This window comes from Bufo gargarizans, chromosome 6 (assembly GCF_014858855.1).
Source record: "Bufo gargarizans isolate SCDJY-AF-19 chromosome 6, ASM1485885v1, whole genome shotgun sequence".
NCBI classification, from domain to species: Eukaryota; Metazoa; Chordata; class Amphibia; order Anura; family Bufonidae; genus Bufo; species Bufo gargarizans.
This window is the reverse complement of record NC_058085.1, coordinates 348,085,699-348,101,975: the sequence shown is the minus strand read 5'-3', so window position 1 is coordinate 348,101,975 and position 16,277 is coordinate 348,085,699. Positions and strand designations below refer to the sequence as shown.

The following is a 16,277-nucleotide window of genomic DNA, read 5'->3' as shown; positions in this document are numbered from 1 at the left end:
GGTCAAACAAATGACTTTTTCATGCAGCTAATCACTTGACTAAATAAAACTGGGAAAGAAATTGCCTTTTGATCTTTTTCAATATGACAAAAATGATTATAATTAGCTTTTTACCTCATTTATCTTTTTTTGAACAGTGCGGCCAGGGCTTCTCGGTGAATGAAAATGGACATTGCGGAGGTAAATGAGGCTTTAATGTGCTTGAAAATAACACACCTGGATTATAAAAGTAAATGTCATTCCTGCCTGGATGCCCAGTAAGCAAACATTTGGGATAAAAAAGCGTATAATAATCCATCTCTTTTGCTGAATTGTTCTTTTGAGACAACTGACAAATCTGCATAAAATGATTGGTTCTGTGCATTCCAGGTCGTGAGGCTTAGGGGTTATTTTTTTTGTTTTTAAGCAAATTGGTTTGTATTTTTCAGTACATATTTTACAATCCTGGAAGATAGTAGAACGAATATGTACAGTAGGTTAAAAACAACTATCTAGTTCTGTATTTCTCAAACTTCTGTGTCCTCAACGGACAAAACAAGATCAATCCGGGCTTTAGCCGTGATCAAGTGCTCCAGCCCAGAGCCTCCATTACCAGCCCAGAGCCTCCATTTCCAAGCTACAGAGTTCCCAGGTAACAGCCACTGTGTCCCAGTCACAGACATTGCAATCCAGTAACTCACCAGAGTCAGTGGCCCAGATTAGATTATGTGTAGGGATGAGCGAACTCGAACTGTATAGTTCGGGTTCGTACCGAATTTTGGGGTGTCCGTGACACGGACCCGAACCCGGACATTTTCGTAAAAGTCCGGGTTCGGGTTCGGTGTTCGTCGCTTTCTTCGCGCTTTTGTGACGCTTTCTTGGCGCTTTTTGAAAGGCTGCAAAGCAGCCAATCAACAAGCGTCATACTACTTGCCCCAAGAGGCCATCACAGCCATGCCTACTATTGGCATGGCTGTGATTGGCCAGAGCACCATGTGACCCAGCCTCTATTTAAGCTGGAGTCACATAGCGCCGCCCGTCACTCTGCTCTGATTAGCGTAGGGAGAGGTTGCGGCTGCGACAGTAGGGCGAGATTAGGCAGATTAACTCCTCCAAAGGACTTGATTAACTGATCGATCTGCAGCTGTGGATCATTGAGCTGCTGATCCTCAATTGCTCACTGTTTTTAGGCTGCCCAGACCGTTTGTCAGTCACATTTTTCTGGGGTGATCGGCGGCCATTTTGTGTCTTGTGGTGCGCCAGCACAAGCTGCGACCAAGTGCATTTAACCCTCAATGGTGTGGTTGTTTTTTGGCTAAAGCCTACATCAGGGTGAAGCTGTCACACCAAGTGCATTTAACCCTCAGTAGTGTGGTTGGTCAAGCTATCACACCAAGTGCATTTAACCAGCAATAGTCTGTTCATTTTTTGGCCATATACTAAATCAGGGGCAAGCTGCGCCCGTCACCAAGTGCATTTAACCCTCAGTAGTGTGGTTGGTCAAGCTGTGACACCAAGTGCATTTAACCAGCAATAGTCTGTTCATTTTTTGGCCATATACTACATCAGGGGCAAGCTGCGCCCGTCACCAAGTGCATTTAACCAGCAATAGTGTGGTTATTTTTTGGCCATATCCCAGTCTAATTCTGTCACTAAACCCATACCTGTCACCCAGCGCCTAAATACTAGGCCTCAAATTTATATCCCGCTAAATCTCTCGTTACCGCTGTCCTGTTGTGGCTGGGAAAGTTATTTAGTGTCCGTCAAAGCACATTTTTTGTTCTGGGTTGAAATACAATTCCCAATTTAGCAATTTAAAAATTTAGTGGTTTCTGCTGTATCAGAGCTATTTGAAATCTATCCCTAAAAGGGTATATAATATTCAAGGTGCACATAGGGTCATTCAGAATAACTTCACACACCCGCTACTGTGCATTTCCAAGTCTAATTCTGTCACTAAACCCATACCTGTCACCCAGCGCCTAAATACTAGGCCTCAAATTCATATCCAGCTAAATCTGTCGTTAGTGCTGTAGCTGGGCGAGTTATTTAGTGTCCGTTCAAGCACATTTCTTGTTCTGGGTTGAAATACAATTCCCAATTTAGCAATTTCATAATTTAGTGGTTTCTGCTATATCAGAGCTATTTGAAATCTATCCCTAAAAGGGTATATAATATTCAAGGTGCACATTGGGTCATTCAGAATAACTTCACACACACCCGCTACTGTGTATTTCCAAGTCTAATTCTGTCACTAAACCCATACCTGTCACCCAGCGCCTAAATACTAGGCCTCAAATTCATATCCAGCTAAATCTGTCCTTAGTGCTGTAGCTGGGCGAGTTATTTAGTGTCCGTTCAAGCACATTTCTTGTTCTGGGTTGAAATACAATTCCCAATTTAGCAATTTCATAATTTAGTGGTTTCTGCTATATCAGAGCTATTTGAAATCTATCCCTAAAAGGGTATATAATATTCAAGGTGCACATTGGGTCATTCAGAATAACTTCACACACACCCGCTACTGTGTATTTCCAAGTCTAATTCTGTCACTAAACCCATACCTGTCACCCAGCGCCTAAATACTAGGCCTCAAATTTATATCCAGCTAAATCTGTCCTTAGTGCTGTAGCTGGGCGAGTTATTTAGTGTCCGTTCAAGCACATTTCTTGTTCTGGGTTGAAATACAATTCCCAATTTAGCAATTTCATAATTTAGTGGTTTCTGCTATATCAGAGCTATTTGAAATCTATCCCTAAAAGGGTAGATCATATTGAAGGTGCACATAGGGACATTCAGAATAACTTCACACACCCGCTACTGTGCATTTCCAAGTCTAATTCTGTCACTAAACCCATACCTGTCACCCAGCGCCTAAATACTAGGCCTCAAATTTATATCCAGCTAAATCTGTCCTTAGTGCTGTAGCTGGGCGAGTTATTTAGTGTCCGTTCAAGCACATTTCTTGTTCTGGGTTGAAATACAATTCCCAATTTAGCAATTTCATAATTTAGTGGTTTCTGCTATATCAGAGCTATTTGAAATCTATCCCTAAAAGGGTATATAATATTCAAGGTGCACATTGGGTCATTCAGAATAACTTCACACACACACGCTTCTGTGCATTTCCAAGTCTAATTCTGTCACTAAATCCATACCGGTCACCCAGCGCCTAAATACTAGGCCTCAAATTTATATCCCGCTGAATTTGAATACAATACATTGGGCCAAATAATATATTTGTTGTTGTGGTGAACCATAACAATGAGAAAAACATCTAGTAAGGGACGCGGACGTGGACATGGTCGTGGTGGTGTTAGTGGACCCTCTGGTGCTGGGAGAGGACGTGGCCGTTCTGCCACATCCACACGTCCTAGTGTACCAACTACCTCAGGTCCCAGTAGCCGCCAGAATTTACAGCGATATATGGTGGGGCCCAATGCCGTTCTAAGGATGGTAAGGCCTGAGCAGGTACAGGCATTAGTCAATTGGGTGGCCGACAGTGGATCCAGCACGTTCACATTATCTCCCACCCAGTCTTCTGCAGAAAGCGCACAGATGGCGCCTGAAAACCAACCCCATCAGTCTGTCACATCACCCCCATGCATACCAGGGAAACTGTCTCAGCCTCAAGTTATGCAGCAGTCTCTTATGCTGTTTGAAGACTCCGCTGGCAGGGTTTCCCAAGGGCATCCACCTAGCCCTTCCCCAGCGGTGAAAGACATAGAATGCACTGACGCACAACCACTTATGTTTCCTGATGATGAGGACATGGGAATACCACCTCAGCATGTCTCTGATGATGACGAAACACAGGTGCCAACTGCTGCGTCTTTCTGCAGTGTGCAGACTGAACAGGAGGTCAGGGATCAAGACTGGGTGGAAGACGATGCAGGGGACGATGAGGTCCTAGACCCCACATGGAATGAAGGTCGTGCCACTGACTTTCACAGTTCGGAGGAAGAGGCAGTGGTGAGACCGAGCCAACAGCGTAGCAAAAGAGGGAGCAGTGGGCAAAAGCAGAACACCCGCCGCCAAGAGACTCCGCCTGCTACTGACCGCCGCCTTCTGGGACCGAGCACCCCAAAGGCAGCTTCAAGGAGTTCCCTGGCATGGCACTTCTTCAAACAATGTGCTGACGACAAGACCCGAGTGGTTTGCACGCTGTGCCATCAGAGCCTGAAGCGAGGCATTAACGTTCTGAACCTGAGCACAACCTGCATGACCAGGCACCTGCATGCAAAGCATGAACTGCAGTGGAGTAAACACCTTAAAACCAAGGAAGTCACTCAGGCTCCCCCTGCTACCTCTTCTGCTGCTGCCGCCTCGGCCTATTCTGCTGCTGCCGCCTCGGCCTCTTCCTCCGCCTCTGGAGGAACGTTGGCACCTGCCGCCCAGCAAACAGGGGATGTACCACCAACACCACCACCACCACCACCTCCGTCACCAAGCGTCTCAACCATGTCACACGCCAGCGTTCAGCTCTCCATCTCACAAACATTTGATAGAAAGCGTAAATTCCCACCTAGCCACCCTCGATCCCTGGCCCTGAATGCCAGCATTTCTAAACTACTGGCCTATGAAATGCTGTCATTTAGGCTGGTGGACACAGACAGCTTCAAACAGCTCATGTCGCTTGCTGTCCCACAGTATGTTGTTCCCAGCCGGCACTACTTCTCCAAGAGAGCCGTGCCTTCCCTGCACAACCAAGTATCCCATAAAATCAAGTGTGCACTGCGCAACGCCATCTGTAGCAAGGTCCACCTAACCACAGATACGTGGACCAGTAAGCACGGCCAGGGACGCTATATCTCCCTAACTGCACACTGGGTAAATGTAGTGGCAGCTGGGCCCCAGGCGGAGAGCTGTTTGGCGCACGTCCTTCCGCCGCCAAGGATCGCAGGGCAACATTCTTTGCCTCCTGTTGCCACCTCCTCCTTCTCGGCTTCCTCCTCCTCTTCTTCCACCTGCTCATCCAGTCAGCCACACACCTTCATCACCACCAACTTCAGCACAGCCCGTGGTAAACGTCAGCAGGCCATTCTGAAACTCATATGTTTGGGGGACAGGCCCCACACCGCACAGGAGTTGTGGCGGGGTATTGAACAACAGACCGACGAGTGGTTGCTGCCGGTGAGCCTCAAGCCCGGCCTGGTGGTGTGTGATAATGGGCGAAATCTCGTTGCAGCTCTGGGACTAGCCAATTTGACGCACATCCCTTGCTTGGCGCATGTGCTGAATTTGGTGGTGCAGAAGTTCATTCACAACTACCCCGACATGTCAGAGCTGCTGCATAAAGTGCGGGCCGTCTGTTCGCACTTCCGGCGTTCACATCCTGCTGCTGCTCGCCTGTCTGCGCTACAGCGTAACTTCGGCCTTCCCGCTCACCGCCTCATATGCGACGTGCCCACCAGGTGGAACTCCACCTTGCACATGCTGGACAGACTGTGCGAGCAGCAGCAGGCCATAGTGGAGTTTCAGCTGCAGCACGCACGGGTCAGTCGCACTACAGAACAGCACCACTTCACCACCAATGACTGGGCCTCCATGCGAGACCTGTGTGCCCTGTTGCGCTGTTTCGAGTACTCCACCAACATGGCCAGTGGCGATGACACCGTTATCAGCGTTACAATACCACTTCTATGTCTCCTTGAGAAAACACTTAGGGCGATGATGGAAGAGGAGGTGGCCCAGGAGGATGGAGGAGGAGGAGGAAGAGGGGTCATTTTTAGCACTTTCAGGCCAGTCTCTTCGAAGTGACTCAGAGGGAGGTTTTTGGCAACAGCAGAGGCCAGGTACAAATGTGGCCAGCCAGGGCCCACTACTGGAGGACGAGGAGGACGAGGATGAGGAGGAGGTGGAGGAGGATGAGGATGAAGCATGGTCACAGCGGGGTGGCACCCAACGCAGCTCGGGTCCATCACTGGTGCGTGGCTGGGGGGAAAGGCAGGACGATGACGATACGCCTCCCACAGAGGACAGCTTGTCCTTACCCCTGGGCAGCCTGGCACACATGAGCGACTACATGCTGCAGTGCCTGCGCAACGACAGCAGAGTTGCCCACATTTTAACCTGTGCGGACTACTGGGTTGCCACCCTGCTGGATCCACGCTACAAAGACAATGTGCCCACCTTACTTCCTGCACTGGAGCGTGATAGGAAGATGCGCGAGTACAAGCGCACGTTGGTAGACGCGCTACTGAGAGCATTCCCAAATGTCACAGGGGAACAAGTGGAAGCCCAAGGCCAAGGCAGAGGAGGAGCAAGAGGTCGCCAAGGCAGCTGTGTCACGGCCAGCTCCTCTGAGGGCAGGGTTAGCATGGCAGAGATGTGGAAAACTTTTGTCAACACGCCACAGCTAACTGCACCACCACCTGATACGCAACGTGTTAGCAGGAGGCAACATTTCACTAACATGGTGGAACAGTACGTGTGCACACCCCTCCACGTACTGACTGATGGTTCGGCCCCATTCAACTTCTGGGTCTCTAAATTGTCCACGTGGCCAGAGCTAGCCTTTTATGCCTTGGAGGTGCTGGCCTGCCCGGCAGCCAGCGTTTTGTCTGAACGTGTATTCAGCACGGCAGGGGGCGTCATTACAGACAAACGCAGCCGCCTGTCTACAGCCAATGTGGACAAGCTGACGTTCATAAAAATGAACCAGGCATGGATCCCACAGGACCTGTCCGTCCCCTTGTCCAGATTAGACATTAACTACCTCCCCATAACCATATATTATTGGACTCCAGGGCACTTCCTCATTCAATCCTATTTTTATTTTCATTTTACCATTATATTGCGAGGCTACCCAAAGTTGAATGAACCTCTCCTCTGCCTGTGTGCTAGGCCTAAATATATGCCAATGGACTGTTGCAGTGGTGGCTGACATGAAGCCTGATTCTCTGCTATGACATGCAGACTAATTCTCTGCTGACATGAAGCCAGATTGTCTGTTACGGGACCTCTCTCCTCTGCCTGGGTGCTGGGCCTAAATTTATGACAATGGACTGTTGCAGTGGTGGCTGACGTGAAGCCTGATTCTCTGCTATGACATGCAGACTGATTCTCTGCTGACATGAAGCCAGATTGTCTGTTACGGGACCTCTCTGCTCTGCCTGTGTGCTAGGCCTAAATATATGCCAATGGACTGTTGCAGTGGTGGGTGACGTGAAGCCTCATTCTCTGCTATGACATGCAGACTGATTCTCTGCTGACATGAAGCCAGATTGTCTGTTACGGGACCTCTCTCCTCTGCCTGTGTGCTAGGCCTAAATATATGCCAATGGACTGTTGCAGTGGTGGCTGACGTGAAGCCTCATTCTCTGCTATGACATGCAGACTGATTCTCTGCTGACATGAAGCCAGATCGTCTGTTACGGGACCTCTCTGCTCTGCCTGTGTGCTAGGCCTAAATATATGCCAATGGACTGTTGCAGTGGTGGGTGACGTGAAGCCTCATTCTCTGCTATGACATGCAGACTGATTCTCTGCTGACATGAAGCCAGATTGTCTGTTACGGGACCTCTCTCCTCTGCCTGTGTGCTAGGCCTAAATATATGCCAATGGACTGTTGCAGTGGTGGCTGACGTGAAGCCTCATTCTCTGCTATGACATGCAGACTAATTCTCTGCTGACATGAAGCCAGATTGTCTGTTACGGGACCTCTCTCCTCTGCCTGGGTGCTGGGCCTAAATTTATGACAATGGACTGTTGCAGTGGTGGCTGACGTGAAGCCTGATTCTCTGCTATGACATGCAGACTGATTCTCTGCTGACATGAAGCCAGATCCTCTGTTACGGGACCTCTCTCCTCTGCCTGTGTGTGTGCTGGGCCTAAATATATGCCAATGGACTGTTGCAGTGGTGGCTGACGTGAAGCCTCATTCTCTGCTATGACATGCAGACTGATTCTCTGCTGACATGAAGACAGATTCTCTGTTACGGGACCTCCCTCCTCTGCCTGGGTGCTGGGCCTAAATATATGCCAATGGACTGTTGCAGTGGTGGCTGACGTGAAGCCTCATTCTCTGCTATGACATGCAGACTAATTCTCTGCTGACATGAAGACAGATTCTCTGTTACGGGACCTCCCTCCTCTGCCTGGGTGCTGGGCCTAAATATATGCCAATGGACTGTTGCAGTGGTGGCTGACGTGAAGCCTCATTCTCTGCTATGACATGCAGACTAATTCTCTGCTGACATGAAGACAGATTCTCTGTTACGGGACCTCCCTCCTCTGCCTGGGTGCTGGGCCTAAATATATGCCAATGGACTGTTGCAGTGGTGGCTGACGTGAAGCCTCATTCTCTGCTATGACATGCAGACTGATTCTCTGCTGACATGAAGCCAGATTCTCTGTTACGGGACCTCTCTCCTCTGCCTGTGTGTGTGCTGGGCCTAAATATATGCCAATGGACTGTTGCAGTGGTGGCTGACGTGAAGCCTCATTCTCTGCTATGACATGCAGACTGATTCTCTGCTGACATGAAGCCAGATTCTCTGTTACGGGACCTCTCTCCTCTGCCTGTGTGTGTGCTGGGCCTAAATATATGCCAATGGACTGTTGCAGTGGTGGCTGACGTGAAGCCTCATTCTCTGCTATGACATGCAGACTAATTCTCTGCTGACATGAAGACAGATTCTCTGTTACGGGACCTCCCTCCTCTGCCAGGGTGCTGGGCCTAAATATATGCCAATGGACTGTTGCAGTGGTGGCTGACGTGAAGCCTCATTCTCTGCTATGACATGCAGACTAATTCTCTGCTGACATGAAGACAGATTCTCTGTTACGGGACCTCCCTCCTCTGCCTGGGTGCTGGGCCTAAATATATGCCAATGGACTGTTGCAGTGGTGGCTGACGTGAAGCCTCATTCTCTGCTATGACATGCAGACTAATTCTCTGCTGACATGAAGCCAGATTCTCTGTTACGGGACCTCTCTCCTCTGCCTGTGTGTGTGCTGGGCCTAAATATATGCCAATGGACTGTTGCAGTGGTGGCTGACGTGAAGCCTCATTCTCTGCTATGACATGCAGACTAATTCTCTGCTGACATGAAGACAGATTCTCTGTTACGGGACCTCCCTCCTCTGCCTGGGTGCTGGGCCTAAATATATGCCAATGGACTGTTGCAGTGGTGGCTGACGTGAAGCCTCATTCTCTGCTATGACATGCAGACTAATTCTCTGCTGACATGAAGACAGATTCTCTGTTACGGGACCTCTCTCCTCTGCCTGGGTGCCGGGGCCTAAATATCTGAGAATGGACTGTTCCAGTGGTGGGTGACGGGAAGCCAGATTCTCTGCTATGGAACCTCTCTCCAATTGATTTTGGTTAATTTTTATTTATTTAATTTTTATTTTAATTCATTTCCCTATCCACATTTGTTTGCAGGGGATTTACCTACATGTTGCTGCCTTTTGCAGCCCTCTAGCTCTTTCCTGGGCTGTTTTACAGCCTTTTTAGTGCCGAAAAGTTCGGGTCCCCATTGACTTCAATGGGGTTCGGGTTCGGGACGAAGTTCGGATCGGGTTCGGATCCCGAACCCGAACATTTCCGGGATGTTCGGCCGAACTTCTCGAACCCGAACATCCAGGTGTTCGCTCAACTCTAATTATGTGTCTGCGCCAAAAATCTGTCTAAAAAGTGGCACAATTTGGAGCAAATAGGGTTTATGCACTTTTTTGCCAACATGCTCAACAAGGAAGGGGCTTAACAGAAAGGCATGGGAATTTAAAGGAAACAGAGTGTGGCTTAAAATGCACTATTTTGCACCAAAATTGTGCCGCAATTTTGCCTCAAAGTAATCCAACCAATAGTTGGTATAACATCAGAGAAAAGTGTCTATCCTTGCACTGCATTTATTCTTAAGCCTGAGCCACTGTGATAAATCTGGTGCAGATCTAGACACTCTAAGCTTATGCCATCTTTAGGATTAGTAAATCTACGCCAATGTCCCCAGTCTATTCCAAGAAGGAAGTTAATTTCTTGCTTCTGTTCCAGTCTTCTAAGGAGAATGTCTTCCAGGATCAAGAGAGCTATGTACTGTGACTTAGAGGGACTTAGAGGGCCTGCTGCTCCACACCATTGTCATCTTTGCATTATTGCCAGACCACCCTTATGATTTCAGATGGATAGGTCCAGATTATGGTTAATGTACTGCTATGCCATATAATTACAATGTTTAACTAAGCAGTGGCACCCACCATCCTGATGGGAGGGCTCATCGTGATGCCCTCCTTTCAGTATTACAAGATTATCCTCACAACTGAGGACAGTCAGCGACTTAAGGCTTAGGTTCTCAGAATGACTTGGTCTCCAAACCTTCATGACCAGCTACAGGGAATTATGCCCCTTGACAACCAGACATGGGGTTCAACCTCTGGAAAATCTATGGATAAGTAGTCATAATTGGGCTCAACAGAGAGAGGACTTTCCCACTGGGTCTCCATGAGATTGGTTACTTGGTCACAGGGAACTAGACTTTCAAATTATTTTTCAGGGTTTAATATTGCTATATTGCAGGGTAAGGTCATTATGGTTGGTCTCCACTTTTAAGTCTAGCCTGATAAAATGCCCTGGCACAATGGTAATCTATACATTTCTGTGTTTTTGTAGATACTGATGAGTGCATACAGTTCCCATTCGTTTGTCCTAGGGAGAAGCCCATTTGTATCAACACATATGGAGGCTACAAATGTCGTCCCAACAGGAGATGCAACCGTGGCTTTGAGCCAAATGAAGATGGCACAGCTTGTGTTGGTATGAACAATGGATGGTTTTAAAAGGGCTTACCGTAACTCAAAATTTTATAATAGGGTATATCAAAATGGTTTTTTTTAAACTGGTCATGAGAATTTAAGATGTTTTTGTACTAGAAATTGTCCTAGTATAGAAAATAAAACCATTCTATGGAGTAATAAAATAGCCTGTGAATGCTTTTATGGAATTATTCATACTTAGTGGTCCACAGATTGACTATGGGACCTTGTCTCCATTGTGACTAATAAATGTGGCAGTACTAACTCTAGTGGGGGATGTGGTCAAGTGATGATGCTTTAGGTGATCAATGGAGGTCACTCTTACTAACAAGTCTTTGTTCTTCTCTCTTTTCCACCCCTTCTCATACTTCTAACACCCCTCCCTCACATTTTCCACAACCCAATGCTTTCCTGTTCCTTGTAATATGCTATCTTCGGGATGTCGCTGCCATGCAATCAGCTCAGGTGGCCTACTTTGGATCCTATCCTTCTTCAGCCTCCAGGTTTCAACCACACTTCTTGCACTCTTCAGCAATGCTGCTAGTCCTCGGATTATATTTCCACATAGGCTCTCTCTGAGTGGTTCGGCCACAATAAAGGCTTTCTGTGCTTGGTTTCTTGCAACTTATACAGTATCTGAAAGGACTGTCAGCCAAGCTGCTCCGCTCTGGGTCTGGGAACCAGATGACCCTGCTCCAAACATGCCGGAAAGAACTTTGTCTGAAAGCTTAGAGTGAATAGTGATATTTTCGTAAAATCAAGTTGTTTGTTAATATGTCATGCATGTTTTCTGAGAAAACTGAAGAGAAACACCATTCGAGCCCTTGCTAAAGACACGCTCAAGTATCCAGTGTAAATTCATGTTTTATATTTGACTTCAGATTTTTTTTATATGTTGCCCCCCAAAAATTTTTGGTTACATTTTTTGCTGCAAGAGAAGCCAATAGAGTGGCGCATGGCAGGCCCTCCTGGCCGGGAAATGGTTGGTCCCAGCTGCACCCTGTAAACTGATATCACACAATTTTTGCAGAGTTGGCCTGCCTGGTCTGTGCTTTTAATGCTCTCAGTCCTTGCAAAGGAAGAAGCCTTATCTCATTTCTGTAATTATTTATTTATTTTTAATGAAAAGAAATGTCAACTTTTTTGGAGTCTTCCAGTCATCGGTCTGAAAATATATTAGAAATAAAATGTACAGTAAACATACAGAAACATGTCTATTCTCTTTAACGTGATTATCCCTGTTATATCTACTTATTATTATATTAGCGAGACTGCTCCCAATGCCCCTTCTGCTACTCAGACTGCTCTCCATGCCCCTTCTGTTACCCAGACTGCTCTCCATGCCTCCTTCTGTTACCCAGACTGCTCTCCATGCCTCCTTCTGTTATCCAGACTGCTCTCCATGCCTCCTTCTGTTATCCAGACTGCTCTCCATGCCTCCTTCTGTTATCCAGACTGCTCTCCATGCCTCCTTCTGTTACCCAGACTGCTCCCCATACCTCCTTCTGTTACCCAGACTGCTCTCCATGCCTCCTTCTGTTACCCAGACTGCTCTCCATGCCTCCTTCTGTTACCCAGACTGCTCTCCATGCCTCCTTCTGTTATCCAGACTGCTCCCCATGCCTCCTTCTGTTATCCAGACTGCTCTCCATGCCTCCTTCTGTTACCCAGACTGCTCCCCTTACCTCCTTCTGTTACCCAGACTGCTCTACATGCCTCCTTCTGTTATCCAGACTGCTCCCCATGCCTCCTTCTGTTATCCAGACTGCTGTCCATGCCTCCTTCTGTTACCCAGACTGCTCTCCATGCCTCCTTCTGTTATCCAGACTGCTCCCCATGCCTCCTTCTGTTATCCAGACTGCTCCCCATGTCTCCTTCTGTTACCCAGACTGCTCCCCATGTCTCCTTCTGTTACCCAGACTGCTCCCCATGCCTCCTTCTGTTATCCAGACTGCTCCCCATGTCTCCTTCTGTTACCCAGACTGCTCCCCATGCCTCCTTCTGTTATCCAGACTGCTCTCCATGCCTCCTTCTGTTACCCAGACTACTCCCCATGCCTCCGTCTGTTATCCAGACTGCTCCCCTTACCTCCTTCTGTTACCCAGACTGCTCTCCATGCCTCCTTCTGCTACCCAGACTGCTCCCCATGCCCCTTCTGTTACCCAGACTGCTTGCTTATGCCTCATTCTCACACCAACTGCTCTACATGCCCTTCCTGTTACACAGACTGCTCCCCGTGCCCCTTCTGTTATCCAGACTGCTCCCCATGTCCCCTTCTGTTATCCAGACTGCTCCCCGTGCCCCTTCTGTTATCCAGACTGCTCCCCATGTCCCCTTCTGTTACCCAGACTGCTCCCCATGCCCCTTCTGTTACCCAGACTGCTCCCCATGCCCCTTCTGTTACCCAGACTGCTCCCCATGCCCCTTCTGTTACCCAGGCTACTCCCCATGCCCTTTATGTTACCCACACTGCTTGCTTATGCCCCATTCTCACACCGACTGCTCTACATGCACCCCTCTCTCACACACAGTCTGTTTCCCATTCCATCTTCTCTCACATAGATTGCACTCAATGCCCTCCTGTATTACACAGACTTCTCCCCATGCCTCCCTCTGTTACACAAGTTGCTCCCCATTCCACTTCTCTCACACAGACTGCTCCCTGTCTCCCATCTCTCATGCACAGATTGCTCCCCATACCATTCTTTCTCACACATATTGCACCCAATGGCCTCCTCTATTACACAGGCTGTCCCCAAACCCCCGTTACACAGCCTGTTCTTCATGCCTACACCTCTCTCATAAACTGTTCCCCATGCCCCCTCTCACAGACTGCTGCTCATCCTTCCCTTTCACAAACTGCTCCACCTGGTTCCCCTCCTTTTTCACAGACTGCGATACCCTCCACAAAGATTGCACACCTCCCAGAAAGAATTTGGACTAAATCATAAACTAGTAGAACCAGTTTGCTCATCCTTAATCTGATGATTTTTGTGCTAAGATTTAAATGGCTGTTCCAGGGCAAGAAAAAAAGCTGTCGCAGGAACTGCACATGCACAATAAAAACTGAACTTATAACTGCAGGTCTGATGGTGCCGGGTCCTCACTGCACCCCAATTCCTGCTACTGTCTCATGTCAGGAAATGTCTGTGAATGGTGCTCAGTAAAATCACTGTCTGCAGCCATCATCTGCCTCAGTCAGTGATTGGATTCTTCACGTAAAGAGCCGTAAGTATTCCTGTTTGACCATCCAAAAAGTTGGGTGGTATGAGACTGCACCCTAAGCCGACTCACGGGTCTGATGCAAGAGGCTGAGCACTTACTGTTTTGTTTCCTGCTTCCTCCCTGCTCTGCTCAAAGAGGTTAGTGTGGGGAGAAGGGGAGGACTGTGCAGCTGTGATTAAACAGCCACACAGTTCTCTCTATGATCGAGTTTCACCAGCGTTCTGCCCACTCATTGAAGGGAAAGCTTGGAAAGTCTACACTGAGAAAGACTTGCCCTGAGCAGGTAAGGATTTTTAAACTGTACATGCAGTTTAAAGGGATTAGTGGCAAAAGTTACTGAAGTGTCACTAGATGACCTTTATTGGCATAAATAATGGGCGCTAACTGAACCCACCAACTGCAAATGAGTGGGTGCTAACTACAAATTGGTGCCTGCTCATTCAACTGTACAGTTACTTGTGTCCCGGATATAAACATTTTTAAGAATTCTCAATTTAAGGGGTTTATACTTTTGGAGAAGCCTTTATAATTTAAAAATGCTATTTAGGTCCCATCACTCTGGACTTCCCTAAGCTGAGAACTATGAGGAAGTTTATCATTTTCTATTATTGTTGCGGCCATGTGCGGTCCGCAGATTGTGTAATGCACATGGCCGGTATCCGTGTTTTGCGGATCCTCAAAGCACTACGGCCATCTGAATGGGCCCTTATTCCTAGAAAAACTACCCTCATGATAAATTACACCCTATTTATTAATATACGATGGTTTTCTGGTGAGAAAAAGTTGCAAACTGTGTGTTTGCAACTCTTTCAACACCACTTGGGCAACATGTTTTCTTTTAAATTCCTAAAAAATAAATGTAATGAGATAAAAAGTTTTCCTAGAAATTCCTAGGAGGCTAGAGGGTGTTATATACAAATTTTCAGGGCAATTGGAGCAACTTCATTTTGGTCTGAATCGATTCGGGTCTGAACCACATTTTTGTCAAAAGACTGAACCGAACCGAATCTCGAGTGGTTCTCTAGTCTTTAGCATTTTTTATTCTGATGGTTTCAGTTTAAATTTGCCAAGAAACTCATCATTAAAGACATTAGCTCCAGTCTTGAATGTATTATGAGTCTGCTGTCTTTCAATGATTTACTGGGCAAATATTGCAATAGAATAGGATAAAAAGATGGAACTATGTCTATTTCAGGCTGTTATTATGTCACCTTGAAATTAGTTATTTCCGCTACTTCGTCTTAATGGAAGCTGGAATGCTCCTGAGTGAACTTCTGAAGACTTTGAACACAATGACTTGGTGAACTTCCCAGTGTTTAGTTAATCGATTGCTCTGTCTTATCAGCAATGGTTCTAATTTCCTTCTTAGCTGATGCATATGCATTAAGTGCTTCCCTTTTTACACGTTGCTTTTGATGTGTTGGCCTACTCCATACGATTACAAAGTGTGAGTAAAATCTATTTAACATTATGTGGTTCATCAAGCAGCACTGTCAGTTCTATCTGAGGGCAACATAAGATAAATCAGTATATTTATGTAGAAAAAAACCTCTACATACTGACGATTCCTCCACCCACACATAGAGAAAGCCTATGAGTCCTTCTTCCCCCACTAGAGTAAGCCTGTGAGTCTTGCTTCCCCTGCCTACTCATAGAGAAAGCATGTAAGTCCCACTTTCCCCCTCAATTCACAGAGAAAACCTGTGAGACCTGCTTCCTCCAACCACACATAGAAAAAGCCTATGAGTCCTGCTTCCCCCAACTCATAGAAAAATTGTTCTCACCTGCACATAGAGTAAGCATCTGAGTCCTGCTTCCCCGCCCACTCATATAGAAAGCCTGTGAGTCCTGTTTCCTCTGCCCACTCATATAGAAAGCCTGTGAGTCCTGCTTCCTCTGCCCACTCATATAGAAAGCCTGTGAGTCCTGCTTCCTCTGCCCACTCATATAGAAAGCCTGTGAGTCCTACTTCCTCTGCCCACTCTTATAGAAAGCCTGTGAGTCCTGCTTCCCCACCCACTCATATAGAAAGCCTGTGAGTTCTGCTTCCTCTGCCCACTCATATAGAAAGCCTGTGAGTCCTGCTTCCTCTGTCCACTCATATAGAAAGCCTGTGAGTCCTGCTTCCAATGCCCACTCATATAGAAAGCCTGTGAGTCCTGCTTCCTCTGCCCACTCATATAGAAAGCCTGTGAGTCCTGATTCCTCTGCCCACTCATATAGAAAGCCTGTGAGTCCTGCTTCCTCTGCCCACTCATATAGAAAGCCAGTGAGTCCTGCTTCCTCTGTCCACTCATATAGAAAGCCTGTGAGTG

The 16,277-nt window shown here is 47.3% G+C and overlaps 1 protein-coding gene across 1 annotated transcript in view; it reads left to right on the top strand.

Annotated features, from left to right (window-relative positions):
- CRTAC1 (cartilage acidic protein 1) overlaps positions 1-10,895 on the top strand; it is a 256,614-nt gene extending 245,719 nt beyond the window's left edge. Inside the window, exons 10-11 of the mRNA XM_044299707.1 lie at positions 138-180; positions 10,595-10,895. Of these exons, the coding sequence (XP_044155642.1) occupies positions 138-180; positions 10,595-10,761 (210 nt within the window). The 3' untranslated portion in view covers positions 10,762-10,895. The remainder of the gene's footprint in view (positions 1-137; positions 181-10,594) is intronic.
- The last annotated feature ends 5,382 nt before the right edge of the window (positions 10,896-16,277 follow it).